The sequence below is a fragment of the Nerophis ophidion genome, linkage group LG28 (genome assembly GCF_033978795.1).
Source record: "Nerophis ophidion isolate RoL-2023_Sa linkage group LG28, RoL_Noph_v1.0, whole genome shotgun sequence".
NCBI classification, from domain to species: domain Eukaryota; kingdom Metazoa; phylum Chordata; class Actinopteri; order Syngnathiformes; family Syngnathidae; genus Nerophis; species Nerophis ophidion.
In genome coordinates this window covers 33,498,667-33,516,456 of record NC_084638.1, presented here as the reverse complement: position 1 = coordinate 33,516,456, position 17,790 = coordinate 33,498,667, and the positions used below count along the sequence as shown (strand labels likewise).

The following is a 17,790-nucleotide window of genomic DNA, read 5'->3' as shown; positions in this document are numbered from 1 at the left end:
TGAACGCTCTGAGATGACACTGACTTGATGAATGAGAACATCCATAGACACATCTTGACAAAGTGGCATCATTCATAAGTGCTGAGAAAACAAAACTCATGACCGATAGCACCCAAAGCATCAGTTCTGAAAGTGTGAGGACCTTCAGATATCTGGGATCCATCCTTTCAGACGGAGACTCCAGACCTGAGGTTGCGGCAGAGTTGACTAAAACAACAGCTCAAGAACATCAGTCTGCGAACCAAAATACATCTGTATGTTTTCTAATATGCCTGCCAAACCTGGAGACTGACAATAGAACTTGAAAAGAGGATGTTGGCAATGGAAATGTGATGCTGCAGAGAGATCTTGGGAATCCACGACACAGACCAGATTACAAAGGACGAGGTCCGCAGAAAGCTCAAGGAAGCAATCGGACCCTACTCACAGCTGTAAAGAAACACAGGTGTATGTGGTAAGTACATGCATCAGGTCTTGTAAAGACTACCCTGCAAAGGACCTTTCCAAGGAAGCTGCAGAAGAGGAAGACCGACAGAAAGACTGGATTAGACCTGGCAAAACACCTGAGGCTACTAGAGGACTGAGAGTTGTTTGCAGTGTATCACCTATCTGGACCAAACAGTTGTTCTCATATTTGTTTACTGTATTTCAGGGTCAACATTTTAAAATATATGGAGGCCTGTGAGTAAGATAAGTTGTTCATTGGCCATTGTTTATTGTCTTTACAGGCTATTACCTTCGATCCGGAGACCCACCTTCCGGCTGTAAATGACAGCTGTACCGGGTGCACTCTGTGCCTGAGTGTCTGTCCAATCATAGACTGCATCAAGATGGTTACCAGGACAACCCCCTACCACCCCAAGAGGGGTGTGCCCGTTAGTCCTGTCTGTTGAAGGACAAGAGTCGACTAAAATATCACCGTTTCAGGCCTTAGACATAGTTTGTTGTCGTGATATGTCACAGGACAGTCGTCCCTCCTTTATCCCAACCAATTGGTTCCAGGCCTGATTGTAGTAAACAAACTTCCGCAAAGTAGGATTCATTTTATTTTACCTCATATTGTCGTAGTTGAGCTGTGTACGACTTTCTGAATAAGTGGATAAACATAATTAGGCATGAAAATAGCATCCATATAGTCACCTTTACACCCGTTTCACCCATACTGGGGATTAGGTAAATAAGGAAATTACCTTAGTAGCCTTGATTACAGGACTCTGGTAATGCAGAGGATCCATCAAGCTATGACCTTTGTCCGGCTGGTAAAACACGGCCAGGATGTTAAAGTACTTTGTCACAGCCTGGATAATTCAGCTAAGTTAGAAGTGAGCTAAGTTAGGACTAAAATGTCATGTGCCGAAACCACGAGCGTAAGTTGTTCTGCAAAAACTTGATCAACTTGACATTCGTAGCTACCATCCCTTGCATTTGTCGTTAGCATTCAGTGTTGTCGACATTCCACATTGATCCCGTCAAAGCTGTTACTGATGTCAAATGAAAGACTTCCTCTCCACTTAGTTGTTGATTGTGGAAAGCAGTCTCGTTAGCGTGACTGCTACGACATCGCTCGCGCAAAAGTCTCACCCATGTGGACATGTTTTATTTTTATTTTTTTATGTATGAGACAGGAGTTGAAGATGGAGTCCGTCAAAAAGTTGGTCAGCTTGATTTTGTTGGTGAAGATAGATTAGCGCTGGGATTAGCCGCTCGTGTTGTTGTTAGCATTGTTCGCCACAGCATATTAATTGAAAACTAGAAGATTCCTGCGGAAAATTTGATGGGCCTACTGTCTGTTTCCTGAACCTCTGGCCAGGTTCGAAGCCGGCGTACGTCCAGGACGGCACACAGTATCCAAATCCATGATTTTTAGGTTCAAACATACAAAATAAGCACACAAAAAAAAACTAGCGTAAAATGTTTGCATGCTAACATTAGCATGCTATTGTAAGAGACTTTAGTATACTAGCAAGATGGTGGCAAGTTAAAAAAATCATGATGTTTAGGTTAAAACATTAGCTAAAAAGCTAGCAGAAATGTTAGCATGCTAATATTTGATCAGGTAAAAAACACATTTGTATTATTTTCTAAAAAGCTAGCATGAATCATTAGCATGCTGTATGCAGTAAAATAGTAAGACTTGTATGCAGAAACAGACTAAGACTTGTATGCAGAAACAGACTAAGACTGGTATGCAGTAAAAGACTAAGACTTGTATGCAGTGAAAGACTAAGACTGGTATGCAGTAAAAGACTAAGAATTGTATGCAGTAAAAGACTAAGACTTGTATGCAGTAAAAGACTAAGACTTGTATGCAGTAAAAGACTAGGACTTGTATGCAGTAAAAGACTAAGACTTGTATGCAGTAAAAGACTAGGACTTGTATGCAGTAAAAGACTAAGACTTGTATGCAGTAAAAGACTAGGACTTGTATGCAGTAAAAGACTAGGACTTGTATGCAGTAAAAGACTAGGACTTGTATGCAGTAAAAGACTAGGACTTGTATGCAGTAAAAGACTAAGACTTGTATGCAGTAAAAGACTAAGACTTGTATGCAGTAAAAGACTAGGACTTGTATGCAGTAAAAGACTAGGACTTGTATGCAGTAAAAGACTAGGACTTGTATGCAGTAAAAGACTAGGACTTGTATGCAGTAAAAGACTAGGACTTGTATGCAGTAAAAGACTAGGACTTGTATGCAGTAAAAGACTAGGACTTGTATGCAGTAAAAGACTAGGACTTGTATGCAGTAAAAGACGGCACTAGTCCCTTGATCAGTTAGGAAAAGAATGTGTGCTCCTGAAGATGTTTGAGCAGCACCACATGTGCCAATTAGTGGTTTAATTGTTCTTCGTGGGAATGTTTGTAGAAGTGGTTTGAAGTTACTTTTCTATCAATCAAACCTGTTGATTAAAAATGATTTACAGTACATTGATTATTTTGAAGATATTATTGGGCCTAATTGAGTTTTCTATCAGATGTTACAATTTCATTGGGAACCAATAAAGTATCCAACCTAACATCTTTCCTGTGCTTGACTGTTCTTCTACCAACGTCTAATTATGATCTGACCCGCTAATATGAATGAAATATTAATTAGCGATCGCTCTTGTTGCTTAGGAAGGAAAGAAGGAAGTTTGTCATGGTTGCACAAGTTCAACGCCATTTCATTTTCAGCACAAACCCGTTGAAGAGCAGACAGAGTGACAGAAAAGTAACGCTGATGGCTCGCTACTTACCTAAAATGGTGAACTCGAAGTCTTTGAATAACTATGGAGGGGGGCTCAGTCTGGGGACAGGGAAAACAAGTTGGTAGCACACATACGCCAAAGTTAGGTGTGTCCAACGGTAAGATGCTAAGACTTAGTCAACTTGACCTTCATGTTTGTAGTTAAAATTCCATGCAATTTGTTGACAGCATGATGCCCACCCTGAACTCCATTGTAAAAATGTGTGTTTGTACATTTGTTGTGCTTGTAATATTTTTTTATGCTTAAATCTACTATGTTCATGTTGGTTTAGTTTGTAGTTATGTTACCTCTAATTTGGCTACCATGGTATCATTTTGATTATATTGTAATTGTAATAATTGAATGATGATAAATGAATGTGTTGTGGCAGTCGTGGATGTCACCAATGCGGCAGTTTGAGGACACACTTGATCCACAGCTTTAATGTTGAACCTTCCAACATCAGCATGCTATTCAAGAAGTGCTTAAAGTTGAACTGCTTTGTAAGCACACTGAGACCAAGTCTAAGTTGATACTGCTTTGTAAACACACTGAGACCAAGTCTAAGTTGAGCTGCTTTGTAAACACACTGAGACCAAGTCTAAGTTGAGCTGCTTTGTAAACACACTGAGACCAAGTCTAAGTTGAGCTGCTTTGTAAACACACTGAGACCAAGTCTAAGTTGATACTGCTTTGTAAACACACTGAGACCAAGTCTAAGTTGATACTGCTTTTTAAACACACTGAGACCAAGTCTAAGTTGAGCTGCTTTGTAAACACACTGAGACAAAGTCTAAGTTGATACTGCTTTTTAAACACACTGAGACCAAGCCTAAGTTGATACTGCTTTGTAAACACACACTGAGACCAGGGCTAAGTTCAACAGTTTTGTAAACACACTGTGATCAAGTCTAAGTTCAACTGTTTTGTAAACACACTGAGACCAAGTCTAAGTTGAGCTGCTTTGTAAACACACTGTGATCAAGTCTAAGTTCAACTGTTTTGTAAACACGCTGAGACCAAGTCTAAGTTGAGCTACTTTGTAAACACTGATACAAAGTCTAAGTTGATACTGTTTTGTAAACACACTGAGACCAAGTCTAAGTTGAGCTGCTTTGTAAACACACTGAGACCAAGTCTAAGTTGATACTGCTTTGTAAACACACTGAGACCAAGTCTAAGTTGAGCTGCTTTGTCACTGATACAAAGTCTAAGTTCAGACTGCTTTGTAAACACACTGATACAAAGTCTAAGTTGAACTGAGACCAAGTAGTCTAAGTTGATACTGCTTTGTTAACACACTGAGACCAAGTCTAAGTTGATACTGCTTTGTAAACACACTGATTCAAAGTCTAAGTTGAACCAAGACCAAGTCTAAGTGGAGCTGCTTTGTAAACACACTGAGACCAAGTCTAACTTTGTGGTGTTTTTCCTCAGAATTTGCTCGTTTTATTTTTGGTCAAAGTAAGACAATTTTGAAGTTGTCTTTATTTTCAAAGGATCAAGCCATGATTTCAGCAGTCCGGTCCAGTCCAGTGGGAATAGACTTTCCTCCATGCGGTCCCTGAGCTAGAATGAGTTGGAGCCCCCTGGTCTAGGGTGTAGTCCTCCCCAATGAAAGGCCCTCCAAAGAGTCCTGTATTGTTTTTAATGGCGACTAATCTGCACTTCTGCTAATGTTGAAGAAGTGATTGTGATGTTGTGCTTCAGTGTTCAGGGTCAGTGTCCCAAACTGGCAAAACAAGTCCTTGGTCTCACGGTTCTATGCCAAGGGGCCCCCATCCCTGCAGCCAAGATAGGATCACTGCATCAGGGCTCAGTCGGACAGATTTACACCTGGCTGGGTTCGGAAACCGTTGTTAAATACCTTCTGTTAACCGTTGTTAAATACTTTCTGTTAACCGTTGTTAAATACTTTCTGTTAACCGTTGTTAAATACTTTCTGTCAACCGTCTCCAAGCCATCTGATCTTTAGGCTCAGATGGCCATCAGTCCTCGCTCACGTGTCAAAATATCGGTCTCTTTTTGAAGTTCATTTCAATGATACAGGTGAGTAATAAAGCTGTGATTGATCATGATTCATTCAAATTCACAAGTGTGATTCATCTGATTTAAAAAAAAAGAATAGTTTAGCGTAGAGATGATTGGATGAGCTCATGCTTCTTCCTACTCCTTTTAGGTTATGTTATGTTTTTAAAGGTCTGGAAGAAAGTATTTAGTCCAGGGGTCACCAACGCGGTGCCCGTAAGGACCAGATGAGTCGCCCGCTGGCCTGTTCTAAAAATAGCTCAAATAGCAGCACTTACCAGTGAGCTGCCTCTATTTTTTAAATTGTATTTATTTACTAGCAAGCTGGTCTCGCTTTGCTGGACATTTTTAATTCTAAGAGAGACAAAACTCAAATAGAATTTGAAAATCCAAGAAAATATTGGAAAGACTTGGTCTTCACTTGTTTAAATAAATTCATTTATTTTTTTACTTTGCTTCTCATAACTTTCAGAAAGACAATTTTAGAGAAAAAATACAACCTTAAAAATGATTTTAGGATTTTAAACACATATACCTTATTACCTTTTAAATTCCTTCTTCTTTCGTGACAATTTAAAACAATGTTCAAGTAAATTTATTTTTTTCGTTGTAAAGAATAATAAATACATTTTAATTTAATTCTTCATTTTAGCAATTGTTTTTTTCGACGAAGAATATTTTTGAAATATTTCTTCAAACTTATTATGATTAAAATTCCCCAAAATATTCTGGCAAATCTAGAAAATCTGTAGAATCAAATTTAAATCTTACTTCAAAGTCTTTTGAATTTCTTTTAAATTTTTTATTCTGGAAAATCTAGAGGAAATAATGATTTGTCTTTGTTAGAAATATAGCTTGGTCCAATGTGTTATATATTCTAACAAAGTGCAGATTGGATTTTAACCTATTTAAAACATGTCAACAAAATTCTAAAATTAATCTTAATCAGGAAAAATGACTAATGATGTTCCATAAATTATTTTTTTAATTTTTTCAAAAAGATTCAAATTAGCTAGTTTTTCTCTTTTTTTTTCGGTTGAATTTTGAATTTTAAAGAGTCGAAATTGAAGTTAAACTATGTTTCAAAATTTAATTTCCCCTGTTTTCTCCTCTTTTAAACCGTTCAATTAAGTGTTTTTTTCATCATTTATTCCTACAAAAAACCTTCCGTAAAAGGAAAAAAAATGTACGACGGAATGACAGACAGAAATACCCATTTTTTTAAATATATATATAGATTTATTTATTAAAGGTAAATTGAGCAAATTGGCTATTTCTGGCAATTTATTTAAGTGTGTATCAAACTGGTAGCCCTTGGCATGAATCAGTAGCCAAGAAGTAGCTCTTGCTTTCAAAAAGGTTGCTGACCCCTGCTTTAAAGAATGCCAGCATGATGACGATGAGATGATGATGTTGTTGATGTTTAAGTGTAGTGAGCCTCCCGAACGTGAGGTGGCGCCAGTGTTGATGTTGAAGTGTAGCGAGCCTCCTGGACGTCGGGTGGCGCCAGTGAGTTCTTGGTCCTGCAAGCTGGCGCTGTGTCGGGGTTGTGCTGCCACTAAGTCGCTGCGCACAGAAGAGGACAAAGAGCTGCAATGGACGGGTAAATATGTCAATATGTCAATAAGTCAACATGTAAACACGTCAAAATGTCAACAGTGTAGTAGACGTGCGTCTTTCTATTTTCCGTTTGCCAGCCTTAGACGTGACGCCGATGACGTAATGCCGTTAGCATGCTAGCAGCTAGCTAAGCACAAAGGACTGCTAACTAGCTAGCTAACTAGCTCCTAGCTTACATGCTAACTAGCTAACTAACTAGCTCCCATCTTACATGCTAACTAGCTAACTAACTAGCTCCCATCTTACATGCTAACTAGCTAGCTAACTAGCTTCCAGCTTACATGCTAACTAGCTAGCTAACTAGCTAATCTATTTTAGCATCCCGCTTCTCGCATTTGCAACAAAAGCAGATTTTATTTACCATGTGTGTGTCATTATTGCGTTTAAAGTGTTTGATGAAATGTACTAGCACCAAGGTGCTAACAGCAAAGTGCTAACTCATTTGTGCCAAGATTAGCAGCCTGTTGACACGCTAACTGACTCTCTAGTTTGTCAACCACTGTGCCGCGGCACGCTAGTGCAGTGTTTGTCAACCATTGTGCCGCGGCACACCAGTGCAGTGTTTGTCAACCACTGTGCCGCGGCACACTAGTGCAGTGTTTGTCAACCACTGTGCCGCGGCACACTAGTGCAGTGTTTGTCAACCACTGTGCCGCGGCACACTAGTAGTAGCCTTATTAAATGTCCTACTAATAACACATCTTATGTGATAGTACAGTACAACTAGGGCTGGGCGGTATGACCTTTTATTAATATGTGCATGCAGCGGCACACTAGTGCAGTGTTTTTTAACCACTGTGCCGCGGCACACTTGTGCAGTGTTTGTCAACCAGTGTGCCGCGGCACACTAGTGCAGTGTTTTTCAACCACTGTGCCACACCACACTAGTATTAACCTTATTAAATGTCCTACTAATAACACATCTCATGTGATAGTACAGTACAACTAGGGCTGGGCGGTATGGCCTTTTATTAATATTTGCATGCCGTGGCACACTAGTGCAGTGTTTTTCAACCACTGTGCCGCGGCACACTAGTATTAACCTCATCACATGTCCTACTAATAACACAACATCTCATGTGATAGTACAGTACAACTAGGGCTGGGCGGTATGACCTTTTATTAATATGTGCATGCCGCGGCACACTAGTGCAGTGTTTTTCAACCACTGTGCCGCGGCACGCTAGTGCAGTGTTTGTCAACCACTGTGCCGCGGAACATTAATAGTAACCTCATCATAGGTCCTACTAATAACACAACATCTCATGTGATAGTACAGTACAACTAGGGCTGGGCGGTGTTTATTATTTTATTAATATGTGCATGCCCCGACCCCAAAAGGGACAAGCGGTAGGAAATGGATGGATGTTTGAGCCATGTGACGATACACCATATATATGTGAATATTTTGCCTTAGCCTTGAATGAACACTTGATGCATATAATGACATCAGTATGATGATTCCATGTGTCTACATTAAATGTTCATACTGCATTCATATATGCTACTTTTAAAGGCCTACTGAAATGAGATGTTCTTATTTAAAGGGGGATAGCAGGTCCATTCTATGTGTCATACTTCATCATATTGCCATATTTTTGCTGAAAGGATTTAGTAGAGAACATCCACGGTAAAGTTTGCAACTTTTGGTTGCTAATAAAAAAGCCTTGCCTGTATCGGAAGTAGCAGACGATGTGCGCGTGACATCACGGGTTGTGGAGCTCCTCACATCTAAACATTGTTTACAATCATGGCCACCAGCAGCGAGAGCGACTCGTACCGAGAAAGCGACAATTTCCCCATTAATTTGAGCGTGGATGAAAGATACGTGGATGAGAAAAGTGACAGTGAAGGACTAGAAGAAAGAAAAAAAAAGACAAGTGCAGCGGGAGCGATTCAGATGTTATTAAAAAAAACAAAAAAAACCTTAGATTTATATCATGCTTTTCTAAACACTCAAAGCGCTCACAGAGAAGTTAGTAGATACATTTACTAGGATAATTCTGGAAAATCTCTTATCTGCTTATTGTGTTACTAGTGTTTTAGTGAGATTATATGGTGGTACCTGAAAGTCGGAGGGGTGTGGCCACTGGTGTGGTGACCGCCAGTGTCTCTGAGGGAAGCCACGTTTCTCGACGAGGCAATGCAGCCAGGCTGAGATTTTTTTTCCCCCTCCTCCACGGTGTAAGCATCCGACGGTCGGGGGCAGCCGGTGGCAGGTGGCAAGAGAGTCACAAGGAAATACCGGCTGTGTTTGTGTTGCTACAGCCGGCCACAATACACCGCTTCCCACCTACATCTTTCTTCTTTGACGTCTCCATTATTCATTGAACAAATTGCTAAAGATTCAGCACCACAGATGTCCAGAATACTGTGTAATTATGCGATTAAAGCAGACGACTTATAGCTGGGATCGGTGATTGATCAAAATGTCGGCTACATTCCGTGCCGTCACGGCACGAGTCCTCCTACCGCGACGTTTTCAACAGGATACTTGGCGCGAAATTGAAAATTGCAATTTAGTAAACTAAAGCAGCCGTATTGGCATGTGTTGCAATGTTAATATTTCATCATTGATATATAAACTATCAGACTGCGTGGTCGCTAGTAGTGGCTTTCAGTAGGACTTTAATATATGCTACTTTTAAACTTTCATGCAGAGAGGGAAATCACAACTAAAAGTGTATTTATTGGCACAGTGGCACAAACATTCATGTCATTTTCAAAACAAAGGGAAAGCTGGTCAGAGACATTTTAAAACAAGTTATTAGTGCATGATGTCACTAAAATCCATTCATCCATCTTCCACTTATCCGAGGTTGGGTCGCGGGGGCAGCAGCCCAAGCAGGGAAGCCCAGACTTTCCTCTCCCCAGCCACTTCGTCTAGCTCTTCCCGGGGGATCCCGAGGCTTTTCCAGGCCAGCCGGGAGACATTAGTCTTCCCAACGTGTCCTGGGTCTTCCCCGTGGCCTCCTACCGATTGGACGTGCCTAATTACCTCCCTAGGGAGGCATTCAGGTGGCATCCTGACCAGATGCCCGAACCACCTCATCTGGATCCTCTCCATGAGGAGGAGCTGCAGCTTTACTTTGAGCTCCTCTCAGATGACAGAGCCTCTAAGGGAGAGACTCGCCACCCGGCAGAGGAAACTAATTTGGGCCACTAGTACCCGATGATGATGTCACTAAGATGACATATCAAAACAACACTAAATTCAAGTGCACTTTTTGTACAGAACGCCACAAATAAAGTGCACTTGTCTGCATGATGCCACTACAATAGTTTAAAATAATTAAAGTGCACTTTTGTTCAGAACGCCACTACCATAGTTTATAAGAAATGCAAGTGCACTTTTTTTGTGCATGATGTCACACAAGATATTTCAATAAAAATGAGCTGCATAATAGTAGATCACATAAGTGTATGTCCTTCACTATGTGGTAGGTTCCTGCGGATGTTACCTCTTTCTGTTGTGGACTATGTTCTGTTGATGTGGAAATGGAAGACACCAGGCTCGATTGCACTCTTCATTCTCTTTTCAAATGATGCTACAAAATGTAGCAGCATTTTGGCCGCATACTTGACATATTACGGTTGTCTGTTCAACATCTTCCCACTTGAAGCCAAACCACCGCCAGACGATGGACCCCCTGCTGTTTTTCTTGGGAATTGATTCTTCTTCCTCCATTTGTTACCAGATTCGCATCTTTCTTTCTCTCGTATTACCACTAGCACCACTCCGCTTGCACCACCTGCCACAGCTAACCTTACCCATGTCACTACCTCTCCGCTGGGCGTATGACGTTGCACGTGCGACGGTATGTGACGTATGTAAGATAAGATGGTGCACTTGTTTTATGTCTCCGTGAGAAGCAGAGACAAGAAAGAGTGAGAAGAGCCTGTAGTGTAATGCTAGCAGCTAAAAGCAACTGCCTGAGAACGTATACTCCAATACTTACCATAGAGTCATTTTCTATATGGCACTGACACAAAGCCACAATACATCCAGTATATTCCATATATGGCCCAGCCCTAAGTACAATGCATCAGAATGCTTTGTGTTTGATTCACCAGAATAGACATTCACATCTCCAATTATGTTGCAAATGATGTCGCTTACAATTATTTGTACTGAATTTACATTTTCATCTTCCTTCCCTGTCGATGCATCCATCCTCTACGTTGGCAGTGATGTCGCAGTTGGTGTGAAGGTAAGCTTTTGGTCTGTTGCCGTCACACAATTGTTGTACTGATGTTGAGCAGAGAAATGTCCTGTTATTAAAATACTGTGACTGGCAGGGGCCAACACACAGAAATGATCCAAAAATTCACAAAACACCTGCGACTAGAAACTAGCAATTACATACATAAAATTAAGAAGGTAACGAAAATATTTTCAATGCAAAATATCTAATAAAAAACATGAATTGCAAAGACCAAGGAAAAAGCTTTCCAAGTCTACTTGAAAAAATCTGATTGGCCAAATATTCACAGAGCTACTCATTTTTGAAATTCAGAGAAATGTGTCCTACACTTTGAAAATTAAACTCCCAAAAATCATAGCTGCCTTATTTTTATAAGTGCACACTTCCATAAAGTGAAAACAAAGGAAGTTGACCGAGAGGAAGTCACTACTACTACAAAATAAAAGAAGCAACACCTTAAAATGAGTGTTTTACATGAAATTAAAGTAATATAAAGTATGAATGGATGTACAGTATATAGTGTGAAGGGTTGTAATCTTTTAATGGCTGTTAATTAGAGGAGACACGCGTCAGTAAACTAATGTCAACAAATGTGCCACAGTCTCACTTCCTGTCCTTCAACAATCACTATTTCCTCTGAATCTAAATATATATTCCATATATAGACTATTATTTGTGTACTATTGATGCACCGAAAATTTATCCGTCCTAAATAGAAAGTGAAAGCGGATGTTGTGCTGAAATATCCACTTCCTCTGGCGACTGTCCTTAGGGCGCACACCAGTGATGTAGCTTGGTCAAAGGTGATGAAAAAGTCACATTGTGTTTAGACTGAAGTCACATTTGAAAAGACTACATTCCAGTGGGATTCAGGACTACCTCCTGATGTGGCCTGAAGCACTTTGGAGCGTTTAGACTGGCAAAAAAAAATCCCATCCGTCACCTCAGGCCAAAAAAATCCAATTTGGTGTGCAGTATAAACTCTGCCTAAGCATTTCTCTCCTGCGATTGAAAATGTTTTTCTTTTTTGCTGCATTTGGATATTGCAGCATGGCAAACAAGGCAACTAAGTGTTTGCATTAATCAACCATTTTTGTCTCTTTTTGTTCTCTCCAGAGAGGCTCAGATGAGCTCAGCATGTACGGCAGCAGCCCAAACACTCTGACTGGTAAGGGACGCTCTTTTCTATCTTGAGGAGCTCTAACAGCCAATCAGGTAACAGTATCAACTATCATGTGCACTTTGCGCCATCTTGTTGTCCTGCGCTTGATTCTTTGCATGGAGTGAGAAGAGAAAGTCAACATAAAGAAATTGTGGATACAAGATGAAAAGTCACCGGGACAATATGGCACTTTTTTTTAAATTAAATGGACCATAGTGGTGTGTAAATGATGCTTCAACATCACTAAGCCGCGCTCACCCTTTAGAGCACAGCTGGAACTGCCTGCCACTAAACCTGCAGACAATACTGTATTTTCCGGAGTATAAGTCGCTCTGGAGTATAAGTCGCACCTGCCGAAAATGCACAACAAAGAAGGAAAAAACATATATAATTTGCACTGGAGTATAAGTCGCATTTTTGGGGGAAATGTATTTGATAAAAGCCAACAGCAAGAATAGACATTTGAAAGGCAATTTCAAATAAATAAAGAATAGTGAAGAACAGGCTGAATAAGTGTAGGTTATATGGGGCATAAATAAGCAACTGCTATGTTAAGCTAACATATTATGGTAAGAGTCATTCAAATAACTATAACATATAGAACATGCTATACCTTTACCAAACTATCTCTCACTCCTAATCCATAAATACCATCAAATCTTATACGTCTAGTCTCTTACATCAATGAGATAAATAATATTATTTGATATTTTACGCTAATGTGTTAATAATTTCACACATAAGTCGCTCCTGAGTATAAGTCGCACCCCCGGCCAAACTATGAAAAAAAACTGCGACTTATAGTCCGAAAAATACGGTACTTCTCAGGTTAATCTATTTTCACAATGTTTTCCTACACTTAATGAAGCATTTCTTACATATTCCTTATTTATGCACCTTTCGCCTTTTAAGATCTTATTGTTAAGTGCTCAATGTGATTTTACTACTTTGTTTACTTTGAGTGTTTTCCATGCCTGTGTTGACATTTGAAATACAAATGTTTACATTTAATATATTTTCCCCTGATTCTTTTTTTGTCAGATCATAAAAAATATCCATAATTATTGATATTGACCGATATGAATACTTACTGTATATCATAATGTTTTTTAGCAGTATTGCTCAGCCCAAAATAACATAGTTTTAAAACGTTTCAATCATTTGATCAGCTGACAGTTTATATAGCAGGTAAAAAAATAAAAAATGTGTACATTGCTTAAGCTCCTAAATGGGTCATCAAAATGGTGATATTTGAAAAAAAAAAAAAGTATTTTTAATACTGAATTGTTTGTTTCCTGCTGAGGAGACTGTTTGTTGGTATTGTATTAAAACAATTACAATGGTGCCTTCCTGGGGTCCAATGTTGTTTTAAAAGCTGCTGCAATGAGCGTGATTTGGCCCCTTTTGAGTAAAAGATTTAAAATAAACTAGTCATTCAGATACTAGCGTGTGTAAATGTTGTGCAGCCTGACGTGGTTTAAGCGTGTTGCATGTGTGCGCAGTGACACTAAGAAACAGTCATTTAGATACTAGCGTGTGTAAATGTTGTGCAGCCTGACGTGGTTTAAGTGTGTTGCATGTGTGTGCAGTGACACTAAGAAACAGTCATTTAGATACTAGCGTGTGTAAATGTTGTGCAGCCTGACGTGGTTTAAGCGTGTTGCATGTGTGCGCAGTGACACTAAGAAACAGTCATTTAGATACTAGCGTGTGTAAATGTTGTGCAGCCTGACGTGGTTTAAGTGTGTTGCATGTGTGTGCAGTGACACTAAGAAACAGTCATTTAGATACTAGCGTGTGTAAATGTTGTGCAGCCTGACGTGGTTTAAGTGTGTTGCATGTGTGTGCAGTGACACTAAGAAACAGTCATTTAGATACTAGCGTGTGTAAATGTTGTGCAGCCTGACGTGGTTTAAGTGTGTTGCATGTGTGCGCAGTGACACTAAGAAACAGTCATTTAGATACTAGCGTGTGTAAATGTTGTGCAGCCTGACGTGGTTTAAGTGTGTTGCATGTGTGTGCAGTGACACTAAGAAACAGTCATTTAGATACTAGGGTGTGTAAATGTTGTGCAGCCTGACGTGGTTTAAGTGTGTTGCATGTGTGTGCAGTGACACTAAGAAACAGTCATTTAGATACTAGCGTGTGTAAATGTTGTGCAGCCTGACGTGGTTTAAGTGTGTTGCATGTGTGCACAGTGACACTAAGAAACAGTCATTTAGATACTAGCGTGTGTAAATGTTGTGCAGCCTGACGTGGTTTAAGTGTGTTGCATGTGTGCGCAGTGACACTAAGAAACAGTCATTTAGATACTAGCTTGTGTAAATGTTGTGCAGCCTGACGTGGTTTAAGTGTGTTGCATGTGTGCACAGTGACACTAAGAAACAGTCATTTAGATACTAGCGTGTGTAAATGTTGTGCAGCCTGACGTGGTTTAAGTGTGTTGCATGTGTGTGCAGTGACACTAAGAAACAGTCATTTAGATACTAGCTTGTGTAAATGTTGTGCAGCCTGACGTGGTTTAAGTGTGTTGCATGTGTGCACAGTGACACTAAGAAACAGTCATTTAGATACTAGCGTGTGTAAATGTTGTGCAGCCTGACGTGGTTTAAGTGTGTTGCATGTGTGCGCAGTGACACTAAGAAACAGTCATTTAGATACTAGGGTGTGTAAATGTTGTGCAGCCTGACGTGGTTTAAGTGTGTTGCATGTGTGCACAGTGACACTAAGAAACAGTCATTTAGATACTAGCGTGTGTAAATGTTGTGCAGCCTGACGTGGTTTAAGTGTGTTGCATGTGTGCACAGTGACACTAAGAAACAGTCATTTAGATACTAGCGTGTGTTAATGTTGTGCAGCCTGACGTGGTTTAAGTGTGTTGCATGTGTGCACAGTGACACTAAGAAACAGTCATTTAGATACTAGCGTGTGTAAATGTTGTGCAGCCTGACGTGGTTTAAGTGTGTTGCATGTGTGCGCAGTGACACTAAGAAACAGTAATTTAGATACTAGCGTGTGTAAATGTTGTGCAGCCTGACGTGGTTTAAGCGTGTTGCATGTGTGCACAGTGACACTAAGAAACAGTCATTTAGATACTAGCGTGTGTAAATGTTGTGCAGCCTGACGTGGTTTAAGTGTGTTGCATGTGTGCACAGTGACACTAAGAAACAGTCATTTAGATACTAGCGTGTGTGATATGTTGTGCAGCCTGGCGTGGTTTAAGTGTGTTGCATGTGTGCACAGTGACACTAAGAAACAGTCATTTAGATACTAGCGTGTGTAAATGTTGTGCAGCCTGACGTGGTTTAAGTGTGTTGCATGTGTGCACAGTGACACTAAGAAACAGTCATTTAGATACTAGCGTGTGTGATATGTTGTGCAGCCTGACGTGGTTTAAGTGTGTTGCATGTGTGCACAGTGACACTAAGAAACAGTCATTTAGATACTAGCGTGTGTAAATGTTGTGCAGCCTGACGTGGTTTAAGTGTGTTGCATGTGTGCACAGTGACACTAAGAAACAGTCATTTAGATACTAGCGTGTGTGATATGTTGTGCAGCCTGACGTGGTTTAAGCGTGTTGCATGTGTGCACAGTGACACTAAGAAACAGTCTTTTAGATACTAGCGTGTGTAAATGTTGTGCAGCCTGACGTGGTTTAAGTGTGTTGCATGTGTGCACAGTGACACTAAGAAACAGTCTTTTAGATACTAGTGTGTGTAAATGTTGTGCAGCCTGACGTGGTTTAAGTGTGTTGCATGTGTGCGCAGTGACACTAAGAAACAGTCATTTAGATACTAGCGTGTGTAAATGTTGTGCAGCCTGGCGTGGTTTAAGCGTGAATTGATGAAGGTGGACCCCGACTTAAACAAGTTGGAAAACTTATTGGGGTGTTGCTATTTAGTGGTCAATTGTAGGGAATATGTACTGAACTTTGCAATCTACTAATAAAAGTATCAATCAATCAATGTTGCATGTGTGCGCAGCAAACGGCAGTGACACTAAGAAACAGCGTCTGGACGAGTCGCCCCCGTCCAGAGTTCTCCACATCAGGAAACTCCCCAACGAAGTATCGGAGACTGAAGTCATTGCACTGGGTCTGCCCTTTGGGAAGGTGACCAACATACTGATGTTGAAGGGGAAAAACCAGGTAAGCCCCATATTTTGGGATAGGTTTATGTCATGGCAGTGATTTATGATTCCCCCAAAACACGTCTTCTCCTCCAAGGCATTCCTGGAGCTCAGTACAGAGGAAGCTGCCATCACCATGGTGAACTACTACTCAGCTGTTACACCTCAGGTCAGTACCGCTCCCTGCTCACACCCACATAGACCTTTGCTTACATGACATACTTTTTGATCTGCAGGTCAGAAATAGTCCCATCTTCATCCAGTACTCCAACCATAAGGAACTGAAGACCGACTCTGCTCTAAACCAGGTATTCAGTCACTTTGATGGAATTGAAATTTGTATCCCCACTTTGGGTAGATATCCTTTGCAGGATCAATAACGTAATCACCAAATCACTAGTGTGTTTTCCAGACCATAGGGCGCATCAGATTATAAGGCGGGCTGCAGATGAGCGGCTCTATTCAGGCTATTTTCATACAAAAGGCGCATTAAAGAGGTCATATTATATCTAAATGTAAAATACTTCCTTGTGGTTTACATTACATGTAATGGTGCTAAATGTTGAATAGATGATGTTTTAAACATCATCTTCAAGTCACTTTCTGACAGTCTCTTCAGGATGCGCCGTTTTGTTTACGTGTCTCCACTTGGACAGCATCTTCTCCCCGTCATCTTTGTTGTAGCGTGCAAGGACGGGAGTGGAAGAAGTGTCAAAAGATGGAGCTAACTGTTTTAATGACGTTCACACTTCAATCAATAACGGAGCAGCATCTCCTCATCCGTGGCTCACTAGTGCAACAAGAACACCCGAAATGTGTCCCGTGAAAAACTCTCTAATAACTAAAGTTCCTTAGGTGAATAATGTAAACTCACTACACTGGTAGTTTTTAGTGCTTCCGTAGCGAGTGTATTGACCGATATAAGTAAGGACTTTACACTACTTTATATTAGAAATGGCAATAGTGGAGGATGAATATCCCATAACAAGAAGATAGGACAAACAAAACACCAGATAATGTCTCCTAGTAGGTGCCATTTTTCGGACCTTATACACACAGTGAAAATACTGTATGTTGAAGCACAGTACGTCTGACTATGTCAGCCGTAATTCTCCGACAATCCATCAAGCGGTGCGGCTTCCGTGCTTACTAAAGTCGTACTAAAATATTTTGACAGATTTTTGAACATTGTGTGTAATGTTCTATATTCTTAATGAAACATCAAAGTTTTAGTGTTTACTGGTGTCATCTTGCAGTCTACACATGTTTCTTATGTGTGACTGCCATCTCCTGGTCACACTTAGCATTACACCATGTACCAAAAAAAATGGCTTAATGGAATGCAACACGCAGCATATTGTTACAACTATTAGAGCAAAACCAAAGTAGCAGAACTTTTGCAGAAGATATGCTTATGTAAATT

The 17,790-nt window shown here is 40.3% G+C and overlaps 2 protein-coding genes across 7 annotated transcripts in view; both read left to right on the top strand.

Moving 5' to 3' along the window:
* Nucleotides 1–3,014, top strand: part of LOC133544912 (dihydropyrimidine dehydrogenase [NADP(+)]-like) — a 70,753-nt gene extending 67,739 nt beyond the window's left edge. For both annotated transcript variants that reach the window (XM_061890155.1, XM_061890154.1), the window contains one exon: nucleotides 729–3,014. In XM_061890155.1, coding sequence (XP_061746139.1) covers nucleotides 729–893 — 165 coding nt within the window. In that variant the 3' untranslated portion in view covers nucleotides 894–3,014. The remainder of the gene's footprint in view (nucleotides 1–728) is intronic.
* Nucleotides 3,015–4,529: 1,515 nt separating this feature from the next.
* The window catches only part of LOC133544914 (polypyrimidine tract-binding protein 2-like), a 46,803-nt gene continuing 33,542 nt past the window's right edge, over nucleotides 4,530–17,790 (top strand). For 2 of the 5 annotated variants that reach the window (XR_009804681.1, XR_009804680.1), the window contains exons 1-7: nucleotides 4,530–5,273; nucleotides 6,686–6,855; nucleotides 11,062–11,083; nucleotides 12,194–12,245; nucleotides 16,223–16,386; nucleotides 16,465–16,536; nucleotides 16,604–16,675. Coding sequence is in view for 3 of the 5 variants with exons in the window: in XM_061890160.1 (XP_061746144.1) it covers nucleotides 6,848–6,855; nucleotides 11,062–11,083; nucleotides 12,194–12,245; nucleotides 16,223–16,386; nucleotides 16,465–16,536; nucleotides 16,604–16,675 (390 nt within the window). In the remaining 2 variants the exon portion in view is untranslated. The remainder of the gene's footprint in view (nucleotides 5,274–6,685; nucleotides 6,856–11,061; nucleotides 11,084–12,193; nucleotides 12,246–16,222; nucleotides 16,387–16,464; nucleotides 16,537–16,603; nucleotides 16,676–17,790) is intronic. The other 3 variants (XM_061890160.1, XM_061890159.1, XM_061890157.1) reach the window with 3 other exon arrangements.